General features: G+C 43.1%; 2 protein-coding genes across 2 annotated transcripts in view; one reads left to right on the top strand and one right to left on the bottom strand.

Annotated features, from left to right (window-relative positions):
• HTR6 (5-hydroxytryptamine receptor 6) overlaps positions 1 to 19,754 on the top strand; it is a 742,605-nt gene that overhangs the window by 252,982 nt on the left and 469,869 nt on the right. The window lies entirely within an intron of this gene.
• The window catches only part of UBR4 (ubiquitin protein ligase E3 component n-recognin 4), a 123,764-nt gene that overhangs the window by 19,611 nt on the left and 84,399 nt on the right, over positions 1 to 19,754 (bottom strand). The window contains 18 exon segments of the mRNA XM_049772526.1: positions 457 to 584; positions 697 to 781; positions 1,117 to 1,207; positions 3,058 to 3,401; positions 4,621 to 4,749; positions 4,852 to 4,977; positions 5,672 to 5,810; positions 6,348 to 6,587; positions 7,630 to 7,823; positions 8,585 to 8,672; positions 9,856 to 9,941; positions 10,482 to 10,626; positions 11,375 to 11,543; positions 12,927 to 13,166; positions 13,796 to 13,874; positions 14,621 to 14,848; positions 16,276 to 16,425; positions 19,271 to 19,480. Of these exon segments, the coding sequence (XP_049628483.1) occupies positions 457 to 584; positions 697 to 781; positions 1,117 to 1,207; positions 3,058 to 3,401; positions 4,621 to 4,749; positions 4,852 to 4,977; positions 5,672 to 5,810; positions 6,348 to 6,587; positions 7,630 to 7,823; positions 8,585 to 8,672; positions 9,856 to 9,941; positions 10,482 to 10,626; positions 11,375 to 11,543; positions 12,927 to 13,166; positions 13,796 to 13,874; positions 14,621 to 14,848; positions 16,276 to 16,425; positions 19,271 to 19,480 (2,871 nt within the window).

Genomic DNA, 19,754 nt, shown 5'->3' with positions numbered 1-19,754 from the left:
CAAGCAAGCAAGGAAGGAAGCAAGCAAGCAAGGAAGGGAGCAAGGAAGGAAGGAAGGAAGGAAAGAAGGAAGGAAGGAAGAAAAGAAGGAAGGAACGAACGAAGGAAGGAACGAAGGAAGGCAGGCAGGCAGGCAGACAGGCAGGCAGGCAGGCAGACAGACAGGCAGACAGACCATATTATCTGGGAGCTACATGTCAAGACTTGATTATAAAGAAAAAGCTGGCTAACCATAATGTGACAGGCTTTCAATTTTTGTATTTTGTCTAACTCTTGACCTTTTCCTGAAGATTCTTCCTTCGAGAACTAAAGGTGAACTAAGGGTAAAGGAAGCACTGGTGCTCTCCTAATGAAATGAGGTAGAGAGATTTACAAGAAGTAGAGTGCACTGCTGGCTAGAGAATGAGGAAGACTGGCTGACAGCTTCTTCTTATAGGCTCCCTGGATAACCCAGTACCTTATTCTTCTTGCTGGTTGGAGCAGGGGGTTTGATCAGCTTCTGAAGGATCCGCAGGCACATGAGGGTGATGTTCTCAACAACCACAGGTGTCTTAATATTCACAGCCATGAGGAAAAGGCTGAGGGCTAGGGTTGGGAAGGAAAGGTAGAGAGAGTCACAATTATAAAAGATGCCCCCCCCCTTTGAAGCTTCCTTTCTGCTCTGAAAATTGCCTACACAGATCTTTTCCAAACTCACCACAGCGTAAACGAAGCTCCCAGCAGCTGTCCTCCTTCGAGATAGAATCTGTCAGCAACAGCATTTCATACTGAAGACTACTTGCCTAGAAGGCCAAAAGGAAGAGACGAATAAAGAAGTGCCAGAAGAATGAATCCAGAAGTGGGTTGTGACAAAGGGACTAAGAATAAAAAAAATTCTCATCATAGGTGGCACCATCAGGAAGAGAAAGGAGAGACAGAGACCGCTATAGTTCACCACACTTTTTCCTTTTCCTCTAAAGAGGGATTTTCTGACTTAGGGAGATTGTTCTGGGGTGTGAGCTCTGTCAATGTACTAATCCCCCAACCCCTCATTTATATCACAACTGACCTATGAGAAGGAAACTGAGAGAATAGAGAAAAGGGAGGGAGAAGTCAGAGGGGAAGCTGTCCTGCTCACCAGATCGGGATTGGCCCAGTGGCCCTTCAGGGCTGTGGAGACTTTGCCAATGATCAAGTCATTCATTTGCTGGGTGGCTTCTGGGTTGTCTCTGGAGGAAGTAAAGACACAAAGGCCTGTTATTCATTTTTAGTGTGTATTTCCCTTCATTTGAACAAGCCCAGAAGAGAGGAAATGAATGTCTTGGATTTCCCAGCCTTCTTAGGAGTAAAACTTCAGCTTTATGAAACAAAACCTTGGTTTGTCAATCAAAACAAAACAAATAAAAAAGCCTGCAAGTCATCCTTCCTGGAATAGATACTGAGGGAGAGCACGATGTATGAAGAATCTTGTCCCAGATGCCTTCTATTTTGGTTACTACTCTTTACTCATCACCTTCAATTTACCTTCATTTCACTTCTAAAAATGCATCCACGTTTCCATGTGTGTTACTCTGTGATAATGTCTGTATCACAGCAAAGGACATACACTATTTCATGTTATTTTGTTTATTCCCCAAACATTCTGAAGAAAACCTACAGTCCTTTCCCTTCTTTTTTTTTTTTTTTTTTTTTTTGGACCACACTCGGCAGCACTCAGGGGTTACTCCTGGCTCTGCACTCAGAAATCATTCCTGGAAGGCTTGGGGGACCATATGGAATTCTGGGAATCGAGTCTGACAAGGGTCAGCTGCATGCAAGGCAACTGTCCTACCACTGTCCTATTTCTCCGGCCCCTTTCCCTTATGGTGTCCTTCATACCAGCTCCACAAAGCCTCTGGGCTGATGCCCCAGCACTGGCAGTACGTCTTGCTTCTCGCCTTTCACCTGCTACCTTAGAGTGTACTGAAGTCTCTGCAGTGCGCTGTTTCCCCAGGGTCTTCTCTGACCATTTCACACTAAATGGCAGCCCTACCACAATGAGAATCACACCCCAGTTCGACTCTGTTCAGCCTAATTTCCTAAAAAGAAACCTGTAATGACCTGTCTGCTCTACCCTCCCCTCCCCTAGAACATGGGCTACATGAGGGCAGGGACTTCTTTCATTCACCAACTACTCCTCAGTCTAGAATAGTGCCTACATTCAGAAGATGCTCAATAAATATGCTAAACTGGTAACCACACAGGGAGAAGTATCTATCAATCACTCAAAATGGCACCTGTTAAGGGAATCTCAGCCCAAAGGCACACTCACTACCATCTCTTCTCACTCAAAAAACCTCCTGGAACCAACTAAGATTCGTAGTGCCGTCTTATCCCTCTATCCGTGGGATAGTCCAAGGCTCCCACATCCATTTTACAGGATGCCTGACACTGTGGCTAGTAATGAACTCTGAATATACTGTATTATCCCATACATCAGTCCCTGCAATATGATTTCATTTATAAATTTAGCATAGTAAATCTCTAACAAAAAATAAAATAAGCATGACCATAACCAGTAATAAAATATGTAAATGTGGCCCCCCTCTTTCTTCCAAAATACATTATTGTATGTAATATTTTCAGGTCACAGTTGACTGCAGGTTATCTGAAACCAATAAAAGCAAAACTATGAATGAGGGGGAATCACTGGATAAGTCCATTTATACTCTTTATAAAAGAGCCTGGGTTTATAGTGCCTTCATCCCAAGTTTGTTCACCTGTGTCCTGCATATAATCCCCTTTCACCTTTCCTTTGAGCTTGCTAACCTGTCTGGTGGTGAGAAGCACAACTATCTGTACCCTCTAGTGTTTCCAGAATCAGTATTGCCCCCAACCCCAGTGTTTCTAAGAATGACTAACCCCAGAAAGTTCAAAGGGCTGCATGTTTTGCATGCAGGAAGACTAGGTTCAAGTCCCCAGTATTAATACTAGGGGTAACAGTGGAAGCAGAATGCAGGATTAGCCCCTGAGCACAGTAAGGTATGACCCAAAACCCAATGAGAATGACTAGCCCCATAATCACGGCATAGGCTCTGACCGAGTTAGGAGACACATGAGCTGGCGGACCTCCTCCCTCATGGCTGCAGAGCCTCGACGGAGATTATAATCAAAGAGCTCCCGGATAAGGCCCTGGGAAACAAGGATGTGCCTCAAAGCTGGATTCGTGGCCAGGGCCCGGAGTAAGGTGATACAATGTTCGGTGACAGCTGAGGCACAGCCATAGCACTTGGTGGAGGAAGTGTGGCCACAGCCCAGGACAGATAAGGCGCGGTACTGGCTGGCAGTGAAGGTGGGTTGAACTGCAGTCCGGGATGACTTAGTGGCTGCTTCCCTCTGCTGCAGGTCATATTCTAGCAACTCTTTTCGTGAAGCAAACACTTTCTAATAACAACAATAAAAGATAAAGAAGACAGATTAAAAGTCAAGAAGAAAGCTAACTGGAAAATTAATCCAGGTTTGAAATAACAATTTCCACTTTAGCAATGTACTTATCCATCTCAGTTCTACCCCTACACTACTTTACTCTGAAGGGGAGGAAACTGAGCCAGAGCAATGGTATAGGTAGGACACTTGCTTTTCATATGGCCAACCCAGGCTCAAACTCTGGCACTACATATGATCCTCTGAGACGCACCAGGAGTGATCCTAAGCACAGGACTAGGAGTAAGCCCTGAGCATTGACAGGTGTGGCACCCTCAAAACAAAAATGAAACAAAAAAGAGGAAGAAACCAAAGTGTGTGTGTGTGGGGGGGGACGACCTTGACGAAAGTGAGTAGCAACAAAAACTCAAGAGTAAATAGTAGGAGTGTCCTTAACTCTCATTAACACTATGTGGGAAAGAACAAAGTCTAGAAATGTGGGCACATGTCACAAAGACAGCACACTAATCATTTGAGAAGTAGGAAAATTGGCTGCTCTCCTGGACTGTGCCCAGCCTCCCATGTCAAGAAGACAAGCCTGCTATCTTCGAACCTTCAGAGAGTCTATCCTGACTGCCTGAAGTTGGCAGCCTGCAAACATGTCTTAGAAGAAAATGACCAAAAAATAAACCAAAGAGGGGGCTGGAGTGGTGGCGTACAGTAGGGCATTTGCCTGCACACAGCTGACCTAGGACAAACTGCAGTTCGATCCCCCAGTGTCCCATGTGGTCCCCCAAGCCAGTAGCGACTTCTGAGCGCATAGCCAGGAGTGACTCCTGAGCATCACCGGGTATGGCCCCAAAACCAAAAAAAAAAAAAAAAAAAAAAAAAAACAAGTAAATAAGAGAATCTGGGCTTTCTATTTCTTAAGAAGCAGTACTCCTACCTCTACTAAGGTGGGTTATTTTTGGCAATAAATAAAAAATAATTAATTTTAAGGTGGCAATAAGTTCCATTACTCTCAGCTATTTGAAATGAACTCTGCTCTGCTCTGTCAGGCACCAGAAACTGCAGTGATGGGAGAAAAGCTGTGTGAAGCAGCCACATCAACTCTGCCATCTCATTTTGCTGGGCCACGACAACCTCAGACGTTAAAACTGCTGGATGAGAAGAACAGGCTGCTTTGAAAGCAGAATCAACTGCACTGGAAAACAATGCTGAAACCGTCCCATTTCTCTACCTGAATGATTTTGGAGAGTTCGTCGAAAGAGTTCTTGCAGTCTCCACAGTACTCCTGAGCCAACTGCAGGATGTATCGGTTCACGCTGGCTGACGTGGAGCTGATGCCTCCAGCTGTACCTGAATCATCCTGCACCCAAGACAGAAGCAGTCAGCCTTATACCATGTGTGGTGACCTTGAAGGGACACCTTTTGGTGCTGATCCAAATGCCCTTTCCTAGCTTCAGATTACCTGTGGTTTTTCCGGAGCTGCCTCGTTGACTTTGCAGAGCAGGTTCTCCAACTGTGGTCGATGTCCCATAAGCTGGTGATACACACGATCAGCTTTGTCCAGAAGTGTATTAATGTTGGAAACAGCCTGTACAGGAAAAGGCAGAAACATGCCTGAAGGCTTTTGAACATAATGTCCCCTAGCAATGTGAACTGTTATTTACTGAAACATTTCCTACAGATCAGACATGGATTTCATTAGCAATACCAATACCAACACTATTATCATTGATAATAGTAATATATTACATACCACTAACAGAACCTACATTTAACTACACCATATATGTTGAGAGAAGTAATTTATGTGAGGTGACAGAATAGTAAAAAAAGCATACGTGGAATTGAAGTTTTTCCCTTATAAGTCCAGAACAAAGCCCTTCTGCTTTGCTATTTCTAGTAGCAGTCTCAGTAAATCCTTCCTTTTAACTGTCCTCTACCATAAGCCAACCACATCCTATTGACTGGAAACTTGCCTCTGGCTACGCCAATATTAAATAAAGGAAGGTTAACAGCTTCCATCTGAAATAGGGTGAGTGCCAAATGGCCAGCAAGTTATCAATCTCATTCTTTTCCAAAATTAAAGTGATCTGATTCTTGAGTTACCACTAGTTCATTACTGACTAATTACTCCCCAAAAAGCCAGGGACAGGTTCTAATGTATCTTACCCTATTGTCTACACCTGTCCAAAACCTCGGCTCTAAATTAGTTCTTAGTTGTAAAAGATGTGGTCTGTACCACACTACACTTCACCACATGTCTACACTGAATTTGCCCTCACCTTCTTCCGATCTTCTTCATTCTCAATGGGATCCACTGCACAGCAAGGCTTGGCATAGAGCATGAAGTCAAAGCGAGCATATTTACAGAAGCCACAGGCATTGCAGAGGAAGGGATCCTTCTCATCATAGTTGATGGATCTGAAGAATCAAAGTGTTAGGTTAAGGGAGGACTGAGGGGATGGAATGGCAACAGAGGTGTGGAGGGTTGGAGGTGACCACTGAGATAATAGATTTTTGTCACATTTATACTCTGAAATCTAGTATGGACATTTTTGGAGGAATAAGGATTACACAAGCAACCAACTAATGAAGAAGATTCAGAATTCAACTTAGAGACACCATAGCCTAGCACAGGATGAACACTCAGAGCCACCCTCACTCTTTTTTCGCCACACTGCTCTACCCATCTGTCTTTCGTTTCTCTCTCTCTCTCATCTCTCTCTCTCTCTCCTCTCTCCCCTCTCTCTCTCTCCTCTCTCCCCTCTCTCTCTCTCCTCTCTCTCCCCCCCCTTCTCTCTCTCTCACACACACACACACACACACACACACACACACACACACATTATCTATAACCTCTAATTAATTGTGATGATACCAGACTCTGAAATTTCCTGAGACTCTCAGGAAAAAACACAGGACACAGACCCACCTCTAGTTTGTACAACAACCATTTACCTGCATTTGTGACACTGGTAGACATTCTCTCCACAGTTTCCACAGACACCGGGATTTGCAGGGACCGAGGCACTGCAACGTGGACACTGAAGGGTCTCTGTAGAGGCCTGATAGTTTTCATAGAAGTCTGCAAACTCAATCATCAGATTGGAAGCCACAATGGGCAAGGGCAAGTCAATCTTCACCTCTGTCTGCCCAGGAGTCAGCTGTACCTTCTTAGCTTTATGCCAGCGAGCCGGCCTAGGAAAAAGTGTCAGGTAGATGGGCATAAGACCCAAGAGCCTCTCACTTAACTTTCAGTGATGATGATCTGACAAGATAAAGACTATTCTCTATACTTTACTAGGGCAATGAAGTAATTACTCTTTAAAAAATTCTGGACGGGGTCAGTGATAGTATGGCGGGCAGGGTATTTGCCTTTTACACAGCCGACCTGGATTCAATCCAGGTCCCGAGTCTGCTAGAAGTAACTTTTGAGTGCAGAGCCAGGAGTAATCAGAGCACACATGGCAATGTGTGAACCCAAAACAAAAACAAATACATAAATAAAATAAGAGCAATATAATCATGATCAACACTAAAATCATACTAGTGCTTCTTTGACCAAAAGCCCAATACAGATATATAACCCCAAAACAAATACTGGGATGCATAAGCCAGGAAGATCCAACATCAGCAAATATGCAGGGAAGACACCACATTAAATGAAAAGATGTACTATAGCAGCTTCCAAAGAAATATCTTCTGCTTTGTGAGTAAGAAAGACAAGAGCTGGTTTTTTTTTTTTTTTTTGTGGTTTTGGGTCACACCCGGCAGTGCTCAGGGGTTATTCCTGGCTCCAGGCTCAGAAATTGCTCCTGGCAGGAATGGGGGACCATATGGGGCGCCGGGATTCGAACCGATGACCTCCTGCATGAAAGGCAAACGCCTTACCTCCATGCTATCTCTCCGGCCCCACAAGAGCTGTCTTAATTGAAGATATGACCAGTTCTTTTCTAATACAGAAGGCTTTCATATAAGAATAGAACTGCTCTCAGTAACATGGATATGAGAAACCTAGGGCCACTTTCATTCGGCTTTGTCTTATGTAATAGACAGGTTGAAATGCTCCCAGAGTATAAATCTGAAAGAATATTTATCAACATGCTTAGTGGAAATTGGTTTCACCTTCACCACTATTCCATGACTAGATTAGTGCTATTTTGCCCGATTCCACTAATCACAGTTAACACATATTGAGCCTTACAAGCCTGCTGCCCTCCCCAAGTCTGAAGGTCCGTACTTGTTTTTCAATTCCACGATGGCCTGCACAGTTCGGTTGTTGTAATAGAGGTTGATGGTCCGCACCATCTTGGTGCGTTTCAGATCCCCGATTTTCACCGTTACTTTGCTGATGGTATGGCTGCCAATGAGCTTCACGACCTGCTGGGTGGTGGTGTATCGCGTGTCCACTTTAATGGAAGACAGCTTGATGTACTACACACAAGAGGACACAGCGAACGTTAGTTCAAGGTTAGTGACTCACCTTGCCAAGATGCGCTGAGGGCTCGAGCAAATCCTTTGCAAATGAAGGCTAGGTTGTATCCTTGGCACCACCTGGTCCAGGAGTAACCCCGAACACCAAGCAAAAATAGCCTCCCAGTGCCCTCCCTGCTGTGTGGACCCTAAAAATTAAAAACAGAAATCTTTTTTTTTGTTTGTTTGTTTTTTGGGTCACACCCGTTTGATGCTCAGGGTTTATTCCTGGCTACGCGCTCAGAAATTGCCCCTGGCTTAGGGGGACCATATGGGACGCCGGGGGATCGAACCGTGGTCCTTTCCTTGGCTAGCGCTGGCAAGGCAGACACCTTACCTCTAGCGCCACCTCGCCGGCCCCAAAACAGAAATCTTTGGGGCCGGGCGGTGGCGCTAAAGGTAAGGTGCCTGCCTTGCCAGCGCTAGCCTTGGACGGACCGCGGTTCGATCCCCCGGTGTCCCATATGGTCCCCCAAGCCAGGAGCAACTTCTGAGCGCATAGCCAGGAGTAACCCCTGAGCGTTACTGGGTGTGGCCCAAAAACCAAAAAAAAAAAAAAAAAAAAAAAACAGAAATCTTTAATGCTCAACTCTTCAACCATAAAGAAATATTTATGGTAACAGGCAAGGCACAGACCAGCCTTTAAGAGTGACATACCTATATAATGTCAATCACTATCCCAAGAGCCCATAGGACTGTCAATGTTTAAGGAGGTTACTTACACAAAATGGCACTTCCGGATTATTACACACCAGGCAAGGATCACTTTCCAAGTAATAGCCATCAAATTCCACTAAGCCAGACAAGGTGCTAAAGAAGAAAATAGTCCCAACATCATAAGAAAATTTTCATTTGATTAAGTACTGTGCTTCACAAAAAAGTCATAAAAAATCTTTGGCCTGGGGGTGGGCAGTAGGGATATCAGAGGTAAGACTGATCCCCAGCACCACATATGGTGCCCCCAGCATGACCAGAAGTGATTCCTGAGCAGAGAGGAAGGAGTAAACCTTGAACACAGCTGGGCATGGTCCAGACTGTGCTACCCCTCCAAGGAGAAAAAATATAAGTATGGCCCAATATTCCTCCAAAGGAGACACGAAAATACAAGAATATATAAGAAGTCCCAATAGGATGTAAAGTCACAGGAAAGAAGTCTCAGTTAATTGACCTTAGAATTTTCCACTTCTGATCTATCCAGTACAATCTTAAAAAGGCACAAAAAAAAGTGACATTAGGGCCAGAGAGGTAGTTCAAAGGTATGAAGCATGCTATTTGATCTCCATCATCACATGGCTCCCCAAACATAACCAGGAGTGACCCTTGAGCACTGAGTCAGGAGGAGCTCCCAAGTGCTGCTAGATATGGTCCCAAAACAAAAATTTGATTGAAAGAATTGCAATACATTTTTTGTTTATCTTTTCTAAATTTAAATGGGGGGCATTTGGGCCACACCCAGAAATACTCAGGTATAACTCCTGGCTATGCTTGGGAAACCATAGAGTGCTGGAGATCAAACCTGGGTCAGCTATATGCAAGGCAAATGTTTTACCTTCCATACTATACTCTGACCCTTGCAATTAAATTTTTTAAGAGTTACTGAATGGTACACTTAAAATAGATTTGGTGATATGCAAATTATACCTCAGTAAATATGGGAGGGTGGGGTGGAGGGAAAGAATAGTAACATTAAACAAGGTTCTCCAGATAATTTTTTTTAAACGCAGTCATTATCTGTAAACCAGCTTTTTCCTTAAGTCTGAGACTACAGACTTCCCTAAACAGCTTACCAAACTTTGAGCTCAGCAATTCAATTCTAAGTATCTTTTTAATTTTTCTCCCCTTCCTTTTCTTCCCCTTGTGTATCTTTATGTACAACAGAGCTAGATTGCAACAGGGCTTATGAATTTGTAAGTAAGATCATATCAATGTGGAAACAGCAATAGACTACTGACCATTGACTCTCCCAATGGGGAGAAAGCAGAACAAAACTCACTTGTAAATATTAGAGTTGGGATGGTTGGTAAGAATATGATTTTGAGTCCTGAGAATCTCAACAGCCTTCTGTGAATACTCCTTCAACTGAAACATAAAAGTAATGAAAGGGCCACGGTTAAATTCTTATAGAGAAATCTAACTGAAAAGACCTTGGTTCTTGTTTTCTAGTTACAACTGTCCTAAAAGTGCCAGGCTTCTCTACTGGGAACTATATAAAACTGAACCTAATTCCTATCCAGTTTTAATGACAATCCACTTACTAAATCCACTTACTTGGGGAGGAAGACTTTTTTTCTTGTACAGAGAAGCCATAAATGGTTATTTAACTGCAGAAACACTTTCAATATGGATTAAGAGATGTCAGTAAGACCAGAGGAGTACCTTCTTTCCAAAGCAACTTTAATGAGCTGCTTGGAATAGTTTTCTTTACTATCTTGATTCATTTTAATTAGTTAAGTCAATTTCCTGTTAAACTTATCTATGTAGTGTAAGTATTTGTAGTGCTTAGCAAACAAATGAAAGAGATTTCATTTTATCCTCTGTAAAGATTGATCATGATTTGCTTAGCTCAAGGAAACAAAGATAAACATGGCAAGTTAAGACTGACTACAAATCAATCATTACCTTCTTCTCTGTCTGTGGTGTTTTCAAGGAGAAATAGCCTAGTAGATCCACAAACTGTGCAGCCTTACGGCCGTAGGCGGGAAGTTCTGGCCATATGGACCACATCAGATCTAGCAGGAGCTCCTGCTGAGATTTGCTAGAATTTCTAAAAAATAAATTAAGAATGCGTATTATCAAGCAGCAGAAAACCTGAGATTTTTTTTTTTTTTCCAATCAACAAGGCCCAGAGGTATTGTTTATGCAGGTATATCTCTTTTCCAAGAACTCATTTTTTGTTTTGTTTTGTGCCACACCTAGTGACGCTCAGGGGTTACTACTGGCTATGCACTCAGAAATTGCTCTTGGCTTGGGGGGGACCATATGGGATGCCAGGGGACGAAACCACGGTTCATTCGAGATTAGTGCATGCAAGGCAGACAGACGCCCTACTGCTTGGCCACCACTCCGCGCCCCCAAGAACTCTTGAGCTTAATACGATTGGTTTTATTGCTCTTTTGACAGTTGAGCTGGACACACAAGGCTGTCAGTTGTTAGCTTCCTCAGAGGTGGTCGACTCCCATTATCCCAACATACTCAATGGCGGAAAGGAGCCACTAATAGTGGCAGGTATGGTAATTTATAAACTCCTATTATCTACCTTCTTTTTTTTTTTTTTTTTTTTTTATAATCTACCTTCTTAGTGAAAAAAAAATCATCTCGTGCTACTGTTAGCAGCTGGATAGCTAAAAAGCAGTTAAACTTATCAAGAAATCTGTGCTAATCAAGAGAATTCAGGCTAGCAATAAATACTGATGTTAGGACAATGAGTATATAACATGACACCAAGAAAAAACCACATTACCCATTGCATCAAAACATTCATACAAAGTGCCGAAACCCAGCTGGAATCCTACCTGTAGATATGCAGGGCTAGGCAGTGGGCCTGCCAGCGAACCGAAGAAGAGTTGGACTCTAACAGGAAGCAACGCAAAAACTGAACCAGGGTTTCCTTATCTGCAAATTTGTTCAGCTGGTTCACCAGAGCAGTACAGAGTTGGTCCTCCTGGCTGCCAGAACTCTCACCTGCAAGATCAGGAGAAAACTGAGGTGGAGGAGTAGAAAGTAGTCTAGGGTCATACAGCAATGTTATCAGATGTAGAGAGAGGGGATTTCTATACCTCTGACTGTTTCAATAAAGTGGGGTTTTAAATTCTGAAGATTTTTCATTGTTCTCTTCGAAGGACACAAAGTCAGCCACAAATGAGACATAACAATAATGTCCCATAAAGGTGCTGAAGAGTGCCTGGCACTGAATATACAGTGTAACATAGGAGGAGAAATTCTGTTCAAAAGTCTTATCTAATGTTTTTATTGATCACAAAATCTATACAAATCTATTTGAAGAAATAGATTCATCACCTGAAATAGGTGGGAAACTGGGAACCAACTCCATGCTTCCCACATTCATCACCTATTTCAGGTGTCCAAGATTCATGAAAAGCAGTGAAGTTTTGAAAGGTCTTTCTGATGGAAAAGAGATCAGCTAAGACAGTTTGCAAGGTCAGGGAGTTGGCTCAAAGATGGAAGGGATTTGCTTTAGATACAGGAGGCCCAGGTTTGATTCTTGGCACATAATTCCTTGAACACCAGCCTCTGAGCACTGCCTTACCAAGCACATTTAAACATCATTTCATTTAATATTTCCACAGAGCTGGTGCTATATACAAAGAACTTGGTCTATTAAAACTGTTCTGTGATGGTGCTGGAGCATTGCTTTGCACACTGCTGACCCAGCTTCAATTCCTGGCATCCCATATGGTCATATGTCAACCCCTATTTCAGGATTAATTTCTGAGCACAGAGCCAGGAGTAACCTGAGTGGCACCCAGTGTGGCCTTCCCTCACAAAAAAATGTTTTGTGCACTCTATCATCTCTATATTACTGTGGAACATGACCATCTTAAGGTGTCATCTTCAATGATGATAAACAAAACCAAAAGCAAAACACTGGAAGGATTTAGATTCTTATTTATTTTTGGTTTTTGGGTCACACCCGGCAGCGCTTAGGGGTTATTCCTGGCTCTACGCTCAGAAATTCCTCCTGGCAGGCTCGAGGGACCATATGGGATGCCAGGATTCGAACCACCATCCTTCTGCATGCAAGGCAAACACACTATCTCTATGCTATCTCTCTGGCCCCAGGATTTGGATTCTTTATCAGCATAAAAGACCCCAAGGGAGACAGTTCAAAAGGCTAAGCAGATATCTTGCATGTGGGAACCCTGAGTTCAATTCCCAGCACCATGCTGGAAGAGTATCCACAATGCCTCCATATATGGCTCAATAACAAAATGGAAAGGGAAGGAGGGAAAAAGGAATAGACAATTGGAAAGGACAGAGCAAATCATGTGCTCCATGACATATCAGGACACCCCATCCTTGTCACCAAGACAAAGAGAAGCTCACCCTCTTTGTCCTTTTCCTTTTCTTCTTTCTTGCTCTTCTTACTGGATGACTTGGATTGAGTGGGTTGTCCAGAACTGCTGGCCACCGGGGCTGAGGAGGAAGCACTGGAGGATGCTGCAGAGGCCGCCAGGGCAGCAAGCACTTTACTGCCACACAGAGCACAGGAGAGCAGCTGCAGCAGCACCGGAGACACCCCCTCATCCACCAGGAAACTGACTTGGAGGAGGAAGTACAGGACGGCTGTAGGCAGAGAGGGGACACTTGGTTCTGAAGTGACCACAACAAGGCTTACAATCACGAATGGGAGGAACTTCCCCAGAAAGTTAGGGCTGTCTACCCCCACCAGTTTCCTTGCTCAAGTTCCCTCTGTGGAATGTTGAGAAACAAACAAAAATGACTTTCGCTAAAAAAATAACTGTCAAGTATCTAACAACTACATGCAGAATAGTGCTCTACTTATTCTTCAGAAACTCCATCCAGTCCTCTTCAACTTTACTACCACAGATGTAAGAGGATCAACTCTGCTCCTAAAGTAGCCCAAATTCTGTTGATGGGTTTGTATCAGTTCTGTACATTTATTTGGTTTAATTTTTGGACCACACCCTGTGACGCTCAGGGGTTACTCCTAACTCTGCGCTCAGAAATTGCTCCTGGCTCGGGGGACCATATGGAACGCCGGGGAATCAAACCAAGGTCCATCCTAGGTCAGCTGTGTGCAAGGCAAATGCCCTACCGCTCCGGCCCCATCAGTTCTGTAAGATTTAATTACTCCTTTGCAAGGTAGAGTGTGGCCTAGAATTGTACTCATGGCTATTCTCTAGCATCCAATTTAGTGCTTAGCTTACAATAGGCCTCTACATGTTACTTACAATCATCTTTGATGCAGAATTTCTGCCAATTGATGGTCCTCTGGGCAGCAATCTCTGCACAGGCTTTCAGGTGTTCCATCTGAAATGAAAGCCCATCATGGGAGTAAGTAACTTTGCCAAGGAGCACAAATGGCATCATACCTGCTGACTTCAAGGATTAACATGCCAGTATGGGTTGCAAACTGAACACGGTCTTATACAACTCCCTGTTGAGCCTGGAAGTACCATCTACACACTATATGTAGCTCAACTCAACTTCCCACCACACAAAGATCCTGTTTTAAGGGATCCTTTATACTACTCAGTGAAGAAATAATAAACCATGACCTGAGAAACACAATTTACATTTTTTGGGGGAGGGACTATAAGTACAATAGCAAAGACACTAGAACCTTTTAATATGGAAGATGTTCTTTCTGAACGTTTCTATGTCCACATATTTCCCTATATTCACTTTACTGCCAAATTAATTTATCCTCATGCAACTATACATCAACCTCAGTAACTTCCTTAGCAGTTAAAAGAACGTAATGAAGATACACAAATTTCAGATTAATCCTGTATGCGAATGACTGGGAAGAAGTCCTAGGTACTACCCACCTCCTAAAGGAAAGACTGCTGCCAGGTTAGAAGGTGGATTATGAAAGGGAAATCCCAGATGTTGAAGTCAACATGGAACAGCACCAGTAAGGCCGCATGGATTTATCTGGATCTCAATCTTGCTAAGGTCTAAAAGCCCGTTTCCCATACCATCCTCTTCTACTACCTCATCTAGTTGGGGGAGCCTCATTTACTCTTGTTTGCCCAGCCACAGGCCCCTCATACCAAGCTGATCAGTGTGTCGTACTGCAAGGCAGAGCCTGAGCTTGCTGTAACCACACTTGCTCGCAGGAATATCCCCTGCTCCTCCAGCAGCTTCTTGATCCCACGCACATGAGAGTCTAGGGTATGCAAATCTCGAAGCTGGCGATACTTCTCCTTAGATCCACAGATGAAGAGCAGGAGTTTGCGAACTTGACGGCGTACAAATGGAGTTTGTTGGATCATCAAGTACTTGAGGGAAGAAATAACACAGTCATTTAACACTATCTCTACTAGTCATGGTTCCCTGTATTTTTATCAGTTATTATAAATTGGTGAGAAGCACAAGTCAAAATATTTCCTCAGGTCCAAGCCAGCCTTTAGTGATTGCTAGTATTGTCTAGAGATCAAGAGAAAGGAAAGCATAGAGGGGATGGGGAGATAGCTCAATAGTTTAAGTGCATGCTATGCATGTGGAAGGATAGCTTTCAGATTTAATCCCCAGCACTGCATGGTGCAATGCCAAGAAAAGTGCCTGAACATCACAGGTAGGCAGGCAGGCAGGAATGTAGTAGGCTAGAAAGGTTAAGTAAAGAGAAAGAGCAATATTCTGATTTCCCTTCAGAGAGAATTTAGCATCCAGAGGAAAGACAACACAAAGTGCTCCAGACAACACAAAGTAAAATTTTAAGAAAAAACTAATTTAGAGTATCTTTTCAGCTGAGGAAAAGGTTGGGTTATATTACATCTAACATGATGTGATCAGTGAAGTTTGCTATGAAGTTGTTGCAACAAGTCAATGCAATGCTAATTATATTACTGCCTCTCAGCTCTAAATCCCTCTATCACACCCTGAACTTTAGTAATCATTTTGGAAAGATATACAAGGCACAGCTGTTTTGCCTGCTGGCTCCCTCTTAAGATTCTGCCAACAGAGAACACTAGAGGGACTCTAGCAGGCAGGAAGAAAAGAAGCAATCTATCTATTTGCTATCCTAAGCAACAATCCTTTCTTCATCCTCAAAGCCACAGTCAGTTCTAATGACTGGCTTCTGTCAGTAATTTTGTTGTTTGGGCTTAGTCTGGGATCTCTGCACTGGTGGAATCTTGGCAGACCACCTGGGTTGCTAGGGACTAAACCTGGTTTGGCTGTATGTAAGGCAAGTATCCTGCCTGCTGTACTGTCTCTCTGGTTCCGTTAGTTAAAAAGTTAAAGGAGATGTGGAGGTAACCCAGAGTTACCTTTCAGATACAACTCAACTACTTCGTTCCCCTAGGAATGATGAAAGCAGCTGCAATGCCCCTCTATAGACCTATCAGGTTCCTTCTTGTAGTTACTAACTCTGGGTTACCTCCATGTTTCCTTTTAATTTTTGGATCTTCAACAGCTACTTAACCAGTCTGTATATTAAAATATTACATTAGCTAGTACACTTTATCTTCCTGACAGAGCCTGAATTTATTAAACATGCCTGTTATTACAAAAATGGAGGGGCATCAGAAACTGAAGTAGATAGCATGCTATGCTATACATCCTTTAGTTTCAATATACAGTATACTCCAGAGACACAAATGATCAAAGAAACACTGTGACCAGCAATACTACATAAGGGTTTTGGAGAAAAGGAACCACAAAGATTGGTCACCTTCAGTGGCACACTCTTGAGATGTTCACTTACCTCAGAGAGAAAGTAAAACCATGAATGATCAAAGACAGGAGGCGGGATCCGAGAATTGGTGTCAGCAATCTTTTTAATTTGGTATGGAAGCCTTAGTACCATCTCTGTTAGAAGCTGAGTATAGGCCTCAAAAACATCAGCAGCATGACCCTGAAGAAGAACACTGCATGAGAACTGAGATTCAATTTTCCAGGATCACAAGTAGAAAAATGGTAGGCCAGGGGCATCCCTTATGCTGAAGTTGGTAAGAGTTGATGCCTTTCAAAGCTATGGTCTTTAATGAATGATAGTTGGTTTACAAACCCAGCAAGGTCCAGGATTATTATTTGGGGGGGGGGGAGAGAGAGAGAGAGGGGAGGGAAAGATTCACTTACATGCAAAGTTTACAGTGAAAATGAATCTCATTGCTTTTAAAGTTCTATCATTTACTATGATTTTTGACCCCGAATTGAATGTGTTTAACTTACACATAAATGAGTTTAAAAATAGAGAATAAAAATAGAGAAACTAGATGGCATAAGATCAAAGATTTGTGACTTCAAATGAGAAATGTTTTGTAATTCCTAAAACTAAAACTTCCATAAAAATATATAATTTCGGGGCCGGAGAGATAGCGTGGAGGTAAGACGTTTGCCTTTCATGCAGGAGGTCATCGGTTCAAATCCCGGCGCCCCATATGGTCCCCTGTGCCTGCCAGGAGCAATTTCTAAGCCTGGAGCCAGGAATAACCCCTGAGCACTGCCGGGTGTGACCCAAAAACCAAAAAAACCCCCAAAACCAAAACAAAACAAAAAACCCCCCATAATTTCCATAGTTTCAAGAAAGTATTTCTTGAAATAAGGACATATCAAGGAGATTGTGAAGGTGAAGCCCATGTCTATCACATGGGAAGTCCAATGCCTAGTACCACTATAATCCAAGGCAGCACAATTACCAAATGCAGTTGAGCTGCTGGGTTCTCACATGAAGTGGTAGGAGGTCCTAAGGGATTTGAGGTCCTAAGGGATTTGAGCAGACCGCAAATAGTGGCTACCCTACCACATTGTGTAGCCCCAGAAAGAGGCTGCCAAAGTGTTCTGGGCAAAAGTCTCATATTCAATCACCAGTTTCTGATTAGCTCCGTATCAAGCACTGGGGGTATAAAAGGAATAAAAAATGGTCTGTAGTGATGGTGTGGAGGGGAAACTCTCAACTGTGCATGCACAGAGTGCTCTGAGAAAAGAGGGAAAGACTTTTTCTATTTTAGATCAAGCAAGAGAGCAGGGAATGGTGAACAAGAAAGGGTTTCCCCAAGGATGCCTGAGATGGGCACTGAAAGAATAGGAATTAGAGAAAGGAATGGCTATAAAAAGGAAAGGAGGGCCCGGAGAGATAGCACAGCGGCGTTTGCCTTGCAAGCAGCCAATCCAGGACCAAAGGTGGTTGGTTCGAATCCCGGTGTCCCATATGGTCCCCCGTGCCTGCCAGGAGCTACTTCTGAGCAGACAGCCAGGAGTAACAACCCCTGAGCACCGCCAGGTGTGGCCCAAAAACCAAAAGGAAAGGAAAGAATTTTAAAAGGAACCATGTATACAAAAGCAAAAAATATATCAAGAGGAGTATGAGAACTGACCTGTACACAGGTGTGATGGGTATTAAAACTATAGAGTTAAGTAGGTAGCTGGCTCCTACAATAACCACAATAACAATAACTAGTTAGCCTAAAAATTATGGAAAGCCACAAAAATGTTAGAAGAGGGATATGCGAATAACATTTTTATGCCCGCTATCCCCATAGAGTTAAAGCAGTTCTGAGAATGCAGTAAGAAGTACATTAGTGGGGCCGGGCGGTGGCGCTAAAGGTAAGGTGTCTGCCTTGCCAGCGTTAGCCTAGGACGGACCGCTGTTCGATCCCCCGGTGTCCCATATGGTCCCCCAAGCCAGGAGCGACTTCTGAGCGCATAGCCAGGAGTAACCCCTGAGCGTTACCGGGTGTGGCCCAAAAACCAAAAAAAAAAAAAAAAAAAAAAAAGAAGTACATTAGTACTACTCTCTCCTTCTGCATATGGAATGGAATAAATGGAATAGAAACAGAATTAATAGTTAAAACGTACTGGGCACTGGTTTGAGTGCTATAACATTACAAAGTAGATGCATGCTCATCCTGCTTTTCAAACTGTACAAAACGAGATTAACTAAAAGTACACAGAATTTCTTTAATCTCAGATAAGTGGGTCCACCAGTTTCCAACGACTTATTCCCAAAGTCACCCAAATTTTTAACTCATATTAAAGAACCACTTCAATAGGTTCTTTAGCCTATTCTCTTTTTTAAATATATAATAATAATTTTTATTTTGACCAAAGTGGATTACATGTATTTCACCGTAATATTTTAGGTACATATTAACATTGAATTGGGAATTCCCACCACCAAAGTTTGTCATCCCTCCACCCCTGTTCCCAGCATGCATCCCATATCTCTCTCCCTTACCTCCCCCCTTGCTTCTTTAGCCTATTCTTAATCCTGTTAAAGATTCTGTTTATATTTTAGGGTCATACCTGGTGACCACATTCCTAGCTCTACATTCTGGAATCAATCATGGCAGTGCTCAGGGGACCATATGGAATGTTGGGGATTTAACTTGGGTTGGCTGCATGCAAGGCAAGTATACCCACTGTGCAACTGCTCTAGCCCCTATTACAGCTCTTTAATCTCGTAAACCTAAAGGCAGTATCTGACCTACACAAGAGAACATGACACACTACTGACATTATTACCTCATACCTTTGCATGTTTTTTCTAGGAGGTTTAAAGTGAAAGCATTTGCTGTCTTATTTCCTTTAATTCCTCAAGATCATAATCCCTAGCACGAGTGTTTTATCGAATCATGAAATCTCATTTATTCAAACTTTCTGAAAGTAGGACCCAAGTGTCTAAATGTCTGTAGCATCTTGCTCTCAGTTCCTTCAGATCTACGGGGTAGAGAGGTTCTTTGCCTGAAGAAAGGTTTTACCTTCACATATTGGCGGAGGAAGAATGGGCTCATGTCAGGTGGGGAAGAAGTAGTATGTGGCTTCAGCAATTGGCTGGTAGCCACAGGCTCCTCATCATTCTGTTGGCTCTTCCAGTATTCCAGCAGGGACTTGAGTACGTGCAGGCAGTAATCTACAGCCCCTGAGCTCAGCAAGGCTGCTGCTGTAGCACTGGAGATGAGGGAAGATGACTGGAAGGGAGAAGGAAAGAACAGTGTGTAAAACAGTGAGAGAGCTTGCGAGGTAGGCTACATAGAACTGTCTAAGAATTAGCTGTTACATAAGTGGAATTATTCCATTTCTTCAGCTAAAATCTTTTGGACTAACTCAAACACTCCTCCAACTTTCTTGAACTCCATCATGAAAGTAAATAAACACTAGTTCTTGGCTCTAATCTCCTGCACACTTGTGTCTGAGGACAATGAGGCGAAGATTACTCTCCTTCCACATACAGGGAATGGGTTA

This window comes from Suncus etruscus, chromosome 4 (genome assembly GCF_024139225.1).
Source record: "Suncus etruscus isolate mSunEtr1 chromosome 4, mSunEtr1.pri.cur, whole genome shotgun sequence".
NCBI lineage: Eukaryota > Metazoa > Chordata > Mammalia > Eulipotyphla > Soricidae > Suncus > Suncus etruscus.
The sequence above is the reverse complement of the archived record's forward strand: the minus strand, read 5'-3'. Positions and strand labels throughout refer to the sequence as shown.